This window comes from Chelonia mydas, chromosome 11, assembly GCF_015237465.2.
Source record: "Chelonia mydas isolate rCheMyd1 chromosome 11, rCheMyd1.pri.v2, whole genome shotgun sequence".
In the NCBI taxonomy this organism is placed as follows: domain Eukaryota; kingdom Metazoa; phylum Chordata; order Testudines; family Cheloniidae; genus Chelonia; species Chelonia mydas.
Genome location: NC_051251.2, coordinates 43689969 through 43702890, shown reverse-complemented (window position 1 = coordinate 43702890; position 12922 = coordinate 43689969). Strand labels below are relative to the sequence as shown.

Below are 12922 nucleotides of genomic sequence, written 5' to 3'. Positions count from 1 at the left end.
ACCAGTTAAATAGGTGGTGGGCTCAGTTCACAGACATGCTTGACTGCAACACAGCTCGACTAAATCTGGCATCATCCCTGGCCTGCTGGGCGATGGCATAATGAGAAGAGACTGCGTGCACCTTTGATCAAGTTGCAGCTTTGCAAGTGTCCTGAGTAGGAATCTCTGCCAGAAATGTCATTGAGGATGCCTGTACCCTCGTGGAGTGAGCAGCTGGGCTAGGTGAGGGTGGAACACCCGCTAGTTCACAACATGTGAGGATACTTGATGTGATCTATGAGGAAATTCTTTGAACAGACACGGGAAAACCTTTCATCCTGTCTGCTACTGCTACAAATAGCTGGATGGACTTCCAGAACAGTTTGGTCCTTTCTATGTAGAATGCTAGCACATATTTAACATCCAATGAGTGAGGCTTTTACTCTTTCCTGTTTGCATGTGGCTTCTTGCAGAAAACGGACAAGATGATAGCTTGATCGCTATGGAACTGAGAAACCACTTTCAGGAGGAATGTGGGGTGAGGACGCAACTGTACCTTATCTTTAAGGAAAAGAGTGTATGGCGGTTCTGAAGTGAGAGCCCAGATCTCTGGAATCTCTCCTAGTGGAAGTGATGGCCACAGTGATTTCCAGCAGAGATATAGCAAGAAACATGATGCTATCAGCTCAAATGGTGGGCCCATAAGCTTTAATAAGGCCAGATTGAGGTCCCAAGGACGGATGGGCTCTCTTACTTGGGGGTACATCCTCTCTAGGCCCTTAAGGAAACACAGACATCTCATGTGAGAACACAAAGGGTGAAACATGAGGGTGAAAAGCCAATTTTGCTGTCAGGTGAACCTATTAGTCTCTAAGGTGTCACAAGCACTCCTTTTCTTTTTGCGGATACAGACTAACACGACTGCTACTCTGAAACCTTGATTGAGGAGATATTCAAACCAAGCTGTTTCAGGTATAGTAGGTAGTCCAGAATAAGCTGCAGTGACGAAACTGTTGGCAAGACCACCCGGCTGGGAAGACCAGAGGGAGAATCACTTCCATTTAGTGCAGTAAGCAGCCCTGGTACAGGGTTTCCTACTACCTAACAGGATCTGTTGAATCTGCTCTGACCAGGCCCACGCTCCTGGTTTCAGCCATGAAGCTTTCAGGCCACCAGGTCAAGGGAGGCAAGGTTTAGGTGGAGATCACCATAGTCCTGAGAGATCAGGTGCAGAGGAAGTGGGTTGCCATAGAAAGATCTAGCAGGGTGGCAAACCAGTGCTGGTTGGGCCATGCTGGGCTATCAGGCTGACCCATACTCAGTCTCATTTGATCTTTAGCAGGACCTTATATATGACCGGAATAGGACAGAACACATAGTACAGGTGACCCTTCCACAAAAGAAGGAAGGCGGCTGTAAGCAACCCCAGGCTGTTACCCTGCAGCAAGCATAACTGATGATACTTCCTGTTGTACCAGGTCAAACAGTCTACCAGGCAAGTTCCCCACTACTAGAAAGTGTCCTTCATGATATCCAGCAGAAGTGACCACTTGTGATGATCGAAGACCTGCTGAGGCGCTCCACCAGCTTGTTCTGTGCTCCTGGTAGGAAGGAAGCCTCAAAATGAAATAGGCTATGCAAAATTCCCACAGCCAAACTACCTCTTGACTTGGTGTGCGGGGAAACAAGCCCCTCCCTGTTTGTTGATATAGAACATGGCTGTCCTGTTGTCTGTGAGATGGACACAAATCAGACGTCAAGAATTATAACATTCAAAAATCAGTCGGAGAACACTTCAATCTCTTTGGTCACTTGATTACAGACCTAAAAGTGGCAATTCTTCAACCAAAAAACTTCAAAAACAGACTCCAATGAGAGACCGCTGAATTGGAATTAATTTGCAAACTGGATACATTAACTTAGGCTTGAATAAAGTCTGGGAGTGGATGGGTCATTACACAAAGTAAAATTATTTCCCCATGTTTATTCCCACCCCACCGTTCCTCATACGTTCTTGTCCACTGCTGGAAATGGCCCACCTTGATTATCACTACAAAAGGTTTTTCCCACCTCCGCTCTCCTGCTGGTAATAGCTCACCTTACCTGATCACCCTCCTTACAGTGTGTATAGTAACACCCATTGTTTCATGTTCTCTGTGTATATAAATCTCCCCACTGTATTTTCCACTGAATGCATCTGATGAAGTGAGCTGTAGCTCACGAAAGCTTATGCTCAAATAAATTTGTTAGTCTCTAAGGTGCCACAAGTATTCCTTTTCTTTTTGGGGATACAGACTAACACGGCTGCTACTCTGAAACCTGTGAGAACCAAGACATACTTGCCCACAAGATGAGGTAGGAACATCTGACATGCCAGATGGACTGTCCTGAGCTCTGATGTTGATATGCAGAGCGAGCTCTTCCTGAGATCAAAGGCCACAGGTGAGCTCCCCAGCCTAGCGCTGACACATTAGAGACCACAGAAAGTTATAGTTGGGGCCAAGAAAACAGGATGCCTGCACAGAGCAAGGGGAACAGTTCCATCAACCATCACAGGCAGTAAGAAGGAACTGAAGCAATGTGGGGTCAGCTGGCCCCTTTATAGTGTCGCTGAGCACTAGAGAGCACCAGACCTGACGGATACCACTGAGGGAAAAACTTCCGGTGATTGTACTCTAGGTCTGCACGCACCTACATTGGAATGGACATGTGCAATCACTTGAACCTATAACCTAAGCCTCATTTTCTTTTACTGTTACAATGTACTATATACCCAAAGCAGAAAATATTTTCTACACTATAATCATAACTAGCCATAAAAAGGTCTGCCAGTAGATTTGCCACCATCAACAAATATTCTAGGGGGATTTAGGACTCAACAGCATTAATGTAGATAACAAAAGCAAGAGGTTTTGTAATAGCTTTCAAGAAAAACAAATTATAATCTTACTACTTTATTTTGAGATTCTATGTACATGAACATAAAAATCTTTACGTGTGCTTGATCAGCATAAGCCACTTACAAAAATACGGGCCAGTCAAATATGAATGTTATTCTCAATCATATGGGAAATCTCTTATCAAATGTTCTGGGTTCCCAAGAATGTACTACATGTAAAATGTGTAGCATCATGGTCCAGCAGCAAGGCAGCCAAGACCAGCCAGGTTTCCCGTGCAATTCTCATAAAGGAGCAAGGTATGGCCTACAAGGAGGATTTTGTGGGATAATTTCAAGTAATGTCTCTGAAAAATTCTTCCAAGTTAAAAAATAAAAAACTATCCAGAAAATATTTTGTATGGTTTATAATAAAATAAACATTGAGAACTAGAAACAATACCTCCATGGTGATGTGACAGACTTCCTCCATTGGCAAGGATTTCCTCTCTAGCAGCTGTCTAAATTGAAGAAAACATTAAAAACGTTAGTTAAATGCAAAGTTTGGTACATTATATGATTCTGACAAGTACTGTATACTAATTATTAATATACAGTACACATAAGAGTGTCTCTTCCTGATTAAACTTAATCCACTTTTCCCCTAATTGGAAAAAGGCACTCGTATTCCAGACTAAGAATATCCAAATGGGGTTTATACAGTATAGTTATTCTGGAATTTATTTTACATATTCTGGAATAGCTATTCTGGAGAAAAAAACTGAGCTATATTATGATAAATTTCCAAGTCTAGACAAGATTTTAGAGTCTTTGTATTATTCTCTACAGCTCAGCAACTGGAATGCAATTTTACTGATAGAGCAGGCAGATATATTATCTGGTAGTAGGGAACAGGAATACTAATAGATGGGAAGAAAACTCCAAGGCTAGGAAGGTGCCTTGCAAACAGTGCGAAGTAAGATCATACTGCCTCCCTGCATGAGAAGCCAAGGAGCCAATTATCAGAGCCATAATACACTCTGCTAATCCTCTTATTCATATTGGATTTAACACTTAAGATAAAAAATGAAGTTATTCATATGTACATTACCTCAATTTGTTCATAGACATGTATAGGGTCACTAATTCCCCTGTAGTTAAAGGCAAAATAGAAATAGACACATGCACCTGCGTCGTAAGTCTGTGTCACCCTGTTGAAGAAAAAATGCGTTGTAAGTAGTACTACGCTGTCGTATAAGCTACCCAGCGTTTAACACTAGCTGATTCACAATATTACTCTAGATCTCACTAATTCCTATGCTAATTATTGAACAATGCTTTGTCTCATTTTTATATTTTTATTGTGAAGAATCTGGATTAAACTACCTTTGCCACCTCTGCCAAACAGATGGATGAGAAGGCATAAGGGAAAAGCTTACACTGTACAGTTTTAACCACTATTTCTAATTACATTCAATTTCCTCCCCCCTCCCTTTTTTTTAAAACCAAAACTACCAAAAATTTCTGTTGAGAAATAAATCCTTTAGAATGCTTAATTTTGGCATTTTCACAGCACTTGCAGCAGTTCTTATATAACAATAAGACGACTTATTAGGTTCCTAGTTGGTGATGGCATTATGTTGGTACACAAGCATCAAATATGGCATGCCAATTTTTATTGTAAGCAGAAGACACTAATAAAAATCCATGTGCTAGAAACAAGTTTGTAGCCTCAAGAGTAAGGTTTCATTTCTTTTTCTTCAGGACAGATAACTCTATGCATCAACTAGCAAGTGAAGTTCATCTAGTGACATTAGGGTTTATGCACTTAGGAAAAACATAGTAAGTGGACACTGCCAGATCCAAAATGGACAAAATCTATAGACTCAAGAAGAGCACATACTTTCCACAAAATTGAATGAAGGGCATAATTGAAATATCACATTCTCGGTAATGAATGAATGGTCAAGAAACATGTAGTTTATACTGCATCTCCACCTAACTCATGGGTATTCATCTAATGTACAAATTAGGAAAGCACTTAACTGACAAGTATGTCAAAGATCAAGGATATGGCTCTGGTTAAGGAGCATTTAATGTCCCCCTAAGTCAAGAATCTTTAATTGAAAAGAAAAGACTCTTAATTAATCAAATATGTAAGCCAGATAAAGTTCCAACAAACTATATTATAGCAAACATGACACTAATGCAGAGGAAATACTTCTTAAACCATAAGACATAAATCAAGTCTAATCTAGAACAAATATTTTTCAAGCCAAATGGAAGGAATCTTGCAACAGAAGAGACAGACTATTTAAGTGTTTCATTTGGTCTTGTAACCACTTCTCAGCCATTCATTTCAAATATTAATTCATGCCCATTTTTAAAAAACGCAGAAGCACTATGATGGTGTGTCTACAATTGCAAGTGTACATGGTTACACGTGTGTTGTTGTGCCATTACCCACCCTACCGTCCTGAAGCAGTTCCTGAGGGACAGTCTAATGTGAGAAAGCTAGCATTCATGAGGGGCGTGGGTATGTACATGCCTCCACTGTGGCATGGCTTTGTTCCTGTTGTACAGTGCAGCACAGACGGGGGCAAGGAGCGCACAGCAGGTCACAGGTATTGATAGCCCTCCAGGCCCATTTCCACAATGCATTGATCGCTTGGCTGCCTGACCCTTACCCAAAATTATAAAAGGTCTCTGACTCGCTGTTGCCAGAGGTACTAGCAACGTGCATTGAGCGCTTTCAATTCTCCTTTGAACTGTACTGATTAGCACCAGTGATCATGGAGCTCGTTCCAAAAGCTGCCACCTGGTCTTTAGAGCACATCTGGGTGCTGAACACTGCATGTTCAGTGTACACTGTCCTCTATGACTTCACAAGTACCAGCTGAAACATTCCCCCCTACTGGGAGATTTCATGGAGGCTGGAGAAGGCAGACGTTCACTGGACTATGTCCCAGGAGTGCATGAAGGATCTCAGGCTCCTGTATCAGAGTGACGGACAGTTGCTCAGGGAGAGGGCCTAGCATATGCTCTTGCTTTGAGGAACTGGACCAACTGCTCTCCAGGGCTGCAAGTACTGAGCCAGAATTCAATCATGAACACTGCCAACCACATTATACAATGGGACCCCGATGAGGGGCAGGGCATGGAAGCAGCAGGAACCTCAGAGGAAGCTCCGGGAGACCTGGATCAGTGGTTCTCAAACTTTTGTACTGGTGAGTACATAGCAAGCCTCTGAGTGCGACCCCCCCCCCGTTATAAATTAAAAACACTTTTTTATATATTTAACACCATTAGAAATGCTGGAGACAAAGCAAGGTTTGGGTTGGAGGCTGACAGCTCGTGACCCCCCATGTAATAACCTCGCGACCCCCTGAGGGGTCTCGACCCCCAGTTTGAGAACTCCTGACCTAGAGGAAGAGGAGCAAGTCACTCTGCACCTCTACTCAGCAGACTCAGCTACAGAAGCCTCCCTTGAAGAGGACCCAGGCAACAGCAGGAACCATAAACCAAGACTGATGAGTTACAATACACCCTCACACTGTCCAAAAATATTCCCCTCTTGCTTCAGAAATACATTCCTGAAGCCACAACCCTCACCACATTCCACCTACGCTCCATTCCAACATGGTCCCTGAGCAAGACACGGCTGTAAATGATTTATTGAGATCCCAAGAACCACCGTAAAGCATTTAGCGTAAACTATAACAGAATATTAACGAGCAATCATTGTGCTTGTGTCTCTGCACACCTTGGCCAGCTCTGACAGACAGTCCCTGAGCTGTGATGGGGAGGGAGGAGGGGAACAGGTTATAAAAGGGCCTGGGTGGGGAAAGAACAGTTTAATGACACTTGTTAGCTTTCTTGCACAAGGTGCACACACACCATCCCCGCAACCCATTCTTCCTTCTCCTTACAAATGGGAGCCACATGGAAGGGGGTTGGTGGGCCCACTTAAGTCCCGGAATGGAAAGGGAAAAATTTGTCTGAAGAAAGTCAGAGCAGTCTATTTACCCTGTGACCATTTCAAATGTTTTGTACCATTCCCAGTACTTGGCATCTGTCCTGTTCCCATGCTGAGCCATTCTGCAGAAGCCGGGAGAAGTAGGGGTGGATGAACCATCCACTCCTAGGGCTCCACAAACAACATTCTGTGTCCCTTAGTAGTGGAGAGGCAACTAGCTTGTGGTGTTAATCCAAAAGGTCACGGAAGAAAATAAAATTTGTGGTGCTACTCTGTTTTCATCCCTTTCCATGCTGTTTGCTGGACATGAGGGCCACAGTTTCTGGCAATGCAGGAGAGGGTTGGGAGCATTTGTGATTCTCTGATCCTCTTCCATGGAAATTGTGTCTTAGAATAGTTTAGTTAATTTCCTTTCAAATTGCCATCCAGTCGCGTAAGCAAAATTTAGCAAATCTTTTGTATAGCAGAAATTCAAGCTGATTCTTTAACCAGCAGGGCAAATGTGGTTGGTCCGTCTTCAAAGTTAACCAAACCCCTCCACTCAGCAATATGTAGCAGGGTCACCATTAGCAGAAACATTTTTCTGGCATAGGTGGCTGGGTGTCCTCCACAGTGCTGGAAAGCCACTTCTCTTTTCCATTCATAGCAAAACTGCTACACTCTCCAAACGATGGCCAGCCTTTAAAGAAGAAAAAGATGACTGGTAATGTTACTTTAAAGGAATCGAACCCTACCCCAGGTGGTCCACTGAGGCATTGCACACATTAAACCATTTTTAATAAAAGTAATGCAAGTATCTTACCATTTGTATCCTCAGCTCCCTCCTCATGGGCAGCAAAAGCAGTCTGAAGGAAGGAGTCTAAGCATTCCCGGATGCTAAAAAGTATCAGTATTGGGGTGTTCAGCAGCATAGTTATGTTGTGCATGGGAATTTCTTAGGTTTCTTCAAAGAAGAAATGAAATATTATGCCAGCCTTGTGTTTGACTTGGCAAGACATTCCGATGCTGCCAGAGAACCCATTCAGCCAGGAGAGGCACCACAGAGACAACAGAAGATGACACTGAAGGACTCTGGAGGACCTGCTTGTTGGCACAGACAGAAGGAATCAAGAGCAGTTGGATTTCCTTAGGACAAGGGAGGACTGGGCTCTGAGGAAGGATGAGCCATTCCTGCAAACGGACAGACAACACAGGCAATGGAAGCATGCAAAAAGGGAAGGGGATCATGCACTCACTTAGTCCAACTGGTGGCAGAATGCTCTCTGCTATTCCTCTTCCAGAGCAGGCACCACCACCACCTCCCACTTCTCTTCCTCCAGCAGCTGACCAAGTTGCTGCTGAGGCCCTGGATCCCCTTCACTCCTCCCCACTGCCAGGGAGGAGCATGCTCAACACCAGGCACAATATGCTCTGCCCCTCCACTTGCAGGGGAACCCCTCCCTTCTCCATGCTCTGGGGAAGAGCCTCATCCTGTCCCTGTAGCTCAGCTTGAGCTCAACTCCCAAACCCCATGCAGAAGACATTCCGTTTGTCCCCCTGCACAATAATCCGCAGCCATTCCCTCTCTCAGGGCAAGGGAATGGAGAGGAGACATTTCCACAGACTTTAATGTTTGCCCATTTCCCTGGTGGGAATTTTTTTTGTTCAGTTTTTCCTGTTAAAGTTTTAGATCCTAGGTTCAATATATGTAAATAAAAGTTACTGTGCATTTCACTTGTGTGCACGTTGTTTCCTGAGTATGATCAATGTGATACTCCCAGAGGTTTGGGATGGAATAGGAAAAGTCTGGTTCCATGGAAATGCAAACAATTTTATCTGTTCCATAAACCCATTCCTCCCCCTACCTATGAATTTGCTGATTTTAAAAAAAAAAAGGGGTTCTTGACAATGAAGTAAGCCGTGAAATAACTGCTGCCGTCCAAAGAAAAACAGAGGCTAATTTAACTGAAATATCTTTATGACTTTGTTAATAAGTGACAATACAGAGGAAGGAAACAAAAGTAAAACAACACTGAAGATATCTGACACTGACGGTGCTTTTACGACCCCCACTCCACCCGACCATTACCATTGGCAACCATGGGAGTGCTAATGCATAGCACTTGATAAGTGCTGTGAGCAACACTGCCAGAAAACATTGTGAGGAAGGAATGTGTAAATTCCCTCCCAAAACTTTAGATTTTTAAAAAATTACTTTAACAATATCTAAACGGAATCAAGTTGCATGTACAAGCTTGGGGAAGTAGTTCTGTCCTGCGCACACTTGCTGTGGAAGTATTCCCCTTTAACCTCACATGAACTATACAAAGCACTGCACAACATTTTAATCTGATTTGCATTAGCCACACTGGCATCCAGATGGGAAGGTGGCATCGTCAATGGGATTTCAGACACCAAATGCAGTCAACCACCATTCTGTAGTTGAATTCCCTTTTACCTGGGTTGGCAATGTTGGGGTAAGGCTTCACAAACTCTGGCAGGAGAGAACATGCAGGGTCCCCGCCACAGTTATGTCATCTTGGGGGAATAAAGTCCTTTCCTCCACCCGCCAACCTCCAACCTCTTGAGCACCCTGGCATCATGAACCAAACCCTGTGGTCCACTAAGCCCTGAAGAACAAGTGAATGGTAACCGTTGCAGTTCATGTATTCATTGGCCCCTTTCAGTGGCTTAAGTATAGGGATGTGTGTTCCGTTGATGGCTCCGGCATCCTCTGAAATTCTGCTATCATTTCAGGGACTTCGGTTATGGCAACCACCTGTTGGTAGATCTCAGTATTGATATCCTCACAAATCTGTACAACCACCGCCCTGACAGTTGGCTTTCCAACCCTGAGCTGGATTGCAACTGACTGGCAGCTGTTGGGTGTTGGCAGCTTCCAAAGGGTAATAACCACCCACTTCTGTACCGGTATGGGTTTCTGAAAATGAGTGGTCTAGCACTGGAGGGTTGGTGCAAGCTCTTTACAGAACTTGATTAACGTCTGCTTCCTCATTCCAAAATTCTGCAACTATGGTTGTCATGCCAGGTTTCCAAGATGATTTTCCAGGACAAGAAGCAGCAGTCCACCCTGGGCATACTGTTGTGGTCCTGGCATCCAAAACACCTGTTCCAAGAGATCCAAGTGGATTTTCATTCCCCCTTTGGGCCAGCGATTTGCACCATGTGAAATCTCTCCACACCAATTCCATCCGGTATCTGGTACTGTGCTGCATGAATATTTGTCCAGGAAGCGATAGCATGAGCAGATCATCCTCATTATGGACGCGCTCCATGTCTCCAATGCAGTTTGGCAGAAGGGAGAGATGACAGGGAGCTGACATCATCAAACGTGTGATGGCAGCATACAGTTCCAGCAACATGCAGAAAGGCACTTTCTAGAGAGTGTTTCTTGTGATGCACAAGATTCTGGGATACTGCCCCAAAATGTTGTGTACCACTAACGTCATGTACTGAAAAGGTGCAGTGTGGATGAAGGACTATGCCAGTGCACAGCATATATCCATGCTCAGCTCAGCAAACGTGAACACTCAGTGCAGGTATGGGGTACACACTCTAACAGTTCATGGACAAGTAACTGTGTTCACTCGCAAGTGTTGACATAGACTAAGTGTTTAATGTTGGACAAAGGTGGTCATGGTCTCAGCCCCAAGGAGGTCATAGTCTAAACTGGACAATATAATTAAGAGTCATTAATGACAGGAAATGGAAGGCTCACTCTCCAAGTGATGCAGATGTATAACTAAGTTTCTCTGATGGGTTATCGCTGTAGATGCCTTGTAAAAGGATTGTATTATGGAGGGATCGGCATGAAGAGATACTGAATGGTATCCTAGAAGAGGCATACTGCTCCAAGCATAAGGGCAGCAGTGGAAAAGTAGGATAATGATGCTTGGAGGAACGTTTGGCCAGGTCAGGAAGAAGTGAGAAAGATTTGGGGGGAACTGAGCACACATCAATAAAGCTTCTCTCTATCTAGGTTATTATGCCCAGTTTATCACCTTGGCTTAATCTGAATGCCTTGAATGTAAGGCAAAAGGAAGTCAGTAAAAGGATTTGAATAAGAGACTGACAGGAGCTCAACAGCAGTAGATAAAGATTACTGCAGCATCACAACTCTGGATGGACTCTAGGATAATAAAAAAATACATTCTAAAACTTATAAATCATATAGGACAAGTTATGATGAACAGAATCAGAACTGAGGATCTTTGTTAATATGGAACCACCAGATGTGGAGCAGCTTTGGGTGGTTAAAATGAAAGTAAAGGCAAGGGGACAAGCTAAGCTGGTTTTTAAGATGTAGCTAGAATACCCAATACAGGCAATAATTATTACTACTGTTTACAAAGGATATACCAAGTTAACAAGGATGCACTGGTGACAAGAAAATGTGAAGGGTGTAGGGTTAAAGCATAAAGTTTGTTGTCTGCTCTACATGAAGACATTACTAGGTCTCATTATTTTAGGAAAAGTCTAGAATGCAAGTCAGAAATGGGATAAGGCCATTTTCTACTAAATTAACTAACTGATAAATTTGATGTTTTGCTACCAGTTGTCCAGATTCAAGCTATATTCAAGCTATATTCAAGCTAACTTGGTCAACCTCTTCCATCCTTTTTTCAAAATTTAAGACCTAGTGTGTTTACTATAAAACTGAGTGCAATGTGGTTAATTACATCTTTACTTTACATGACCACAAAAAATGCGTAAGTTTTGAGACTTTCAGCACAGAAGCTAAATTAAATTCAAGGAGTGGTGAGGAACCCTCACAAATCCTCTTGGCTCTTTCTAGTTTGCTGAACATTTTGCAGGATGCAATGCGCGACATCAAGACAATGGGTTACAATGACACTTCTGGTATCACAGAACAATCAACTCTGCAATATTTTCAGCAAAATTGGGAAGTGACAAGAAGACTGTAATGATTCCCCCCTTCAATTGTACTTGCTTCTGCACTAACTATCCCCCTTAACCTGGCTACTGGGGCAGTAAGCACAATCTGTGCTTAAGTCAATTTTCATTTCAGCTTTTCAATTCATGATTGTAGATTCCCACTTGGCATACCTAGGAAAAGATGCAAAGACAATTAACTAGTTTCTCAACTTATTTTCCCAAAAGCCATCATATCTCATGAACACTGGGCCCAGCCCATGATTGATGGAATGTAATTAACTTATTATCTAGTTACTGAAATCAGGGCTGTAAGAATACGGTAAAAACACAGATTCCTGTATATGTAAGTCACAAGGTGCAAAAGAGGGGCTATATAAAAACTGAGAAACAATCTTGCTTTTTAAACATCCACTTACAGGTAAATACTGGAGGCTGTCTGAACTGAGAACATTTACAAAAAAATCACCTGTGCTAACAGAAGGTCAGTGGAATCAACATTAGTACCTCTGGGTACTGAAGTACTGAAGACAATACTCCCACAGACAAACCCATCTTAATTAGCTCAGTTGAAAGTTTAATAAAAATGGTTGAAAAAAAACAGGCCTAACCACGGGAGCATTGCATTCCTTTGTCATATTCCATGGGGAACTAACAGTTCTGAATTGTCCATGGTAACTATAGAGAGATGGTTGATATGGCTATCAGAGCGCTACACAACATAGCTCTTTATTTCAGTCCCTTGATATTCTCAGGTTGCTAGCATTTTAGAGAGGATAGAACACTAACAATCTGCATATAATATGCTAACACTAAGCGTAGGCTGTATCACTTGCAGTTATTCACTCTAAAAATATAATCTGCTTTACATCACTTCATTAAAAGCAGTTGAGACAAATGATTTAACAGAACAGTTCAAGTTAACATTTCCCTTTAGAAAAAATGTTTATCAGTTTTAAATACCTATTTTCATAGCTTGTTATCATTTTGAATTTTAAATTCAATGAACAAGAAGTTAATTTACATTTGTTTTCTCACATGATTTACATTCATTTCTTACAACTAGTCTTAAACATTTTGACCTGTCTTCTACTCATTCTTCATGTCAATCAATCTTACGACTATTAGAGAGTTTAAGGGCTCAAGTCTATCTGGTTATACCTAGCTGCCTGGTGGATATACAGAAAATAAATGTCAGA

General features: G+C 42.5%; 1 protein-coding gene across 2 annotated transcripts in view; it reads right to left on the bottom strand.

Annotated features, from left to right (window-relative positions):
* Nucleotides 1-12922, bottom strand: part of AGPS (alkylglycerone phosphate synthase) — a 161874-nt gene that overhangs the window by 12935 nt on the left and 136017 nt on the right. For both annotated transcript variants that reach the window (XM_043524751.1, XM_037913198.2), the window contains 2 exons: nucleotides 3966-4065; nucleotides 3318-3375 (listed from right to left, as the gene is read on the bottom strand). In XM_043524751.1, the coding sequence (XP_043380686.1) occupies nucleotides 3318-3375; nucleotides 3966-4065 (158 nt within the window). The remainder of the gene's footprint in view (nucleotides 1-3317; nucleotides 3376-3965; nucleotides 4066-12922) is intronic.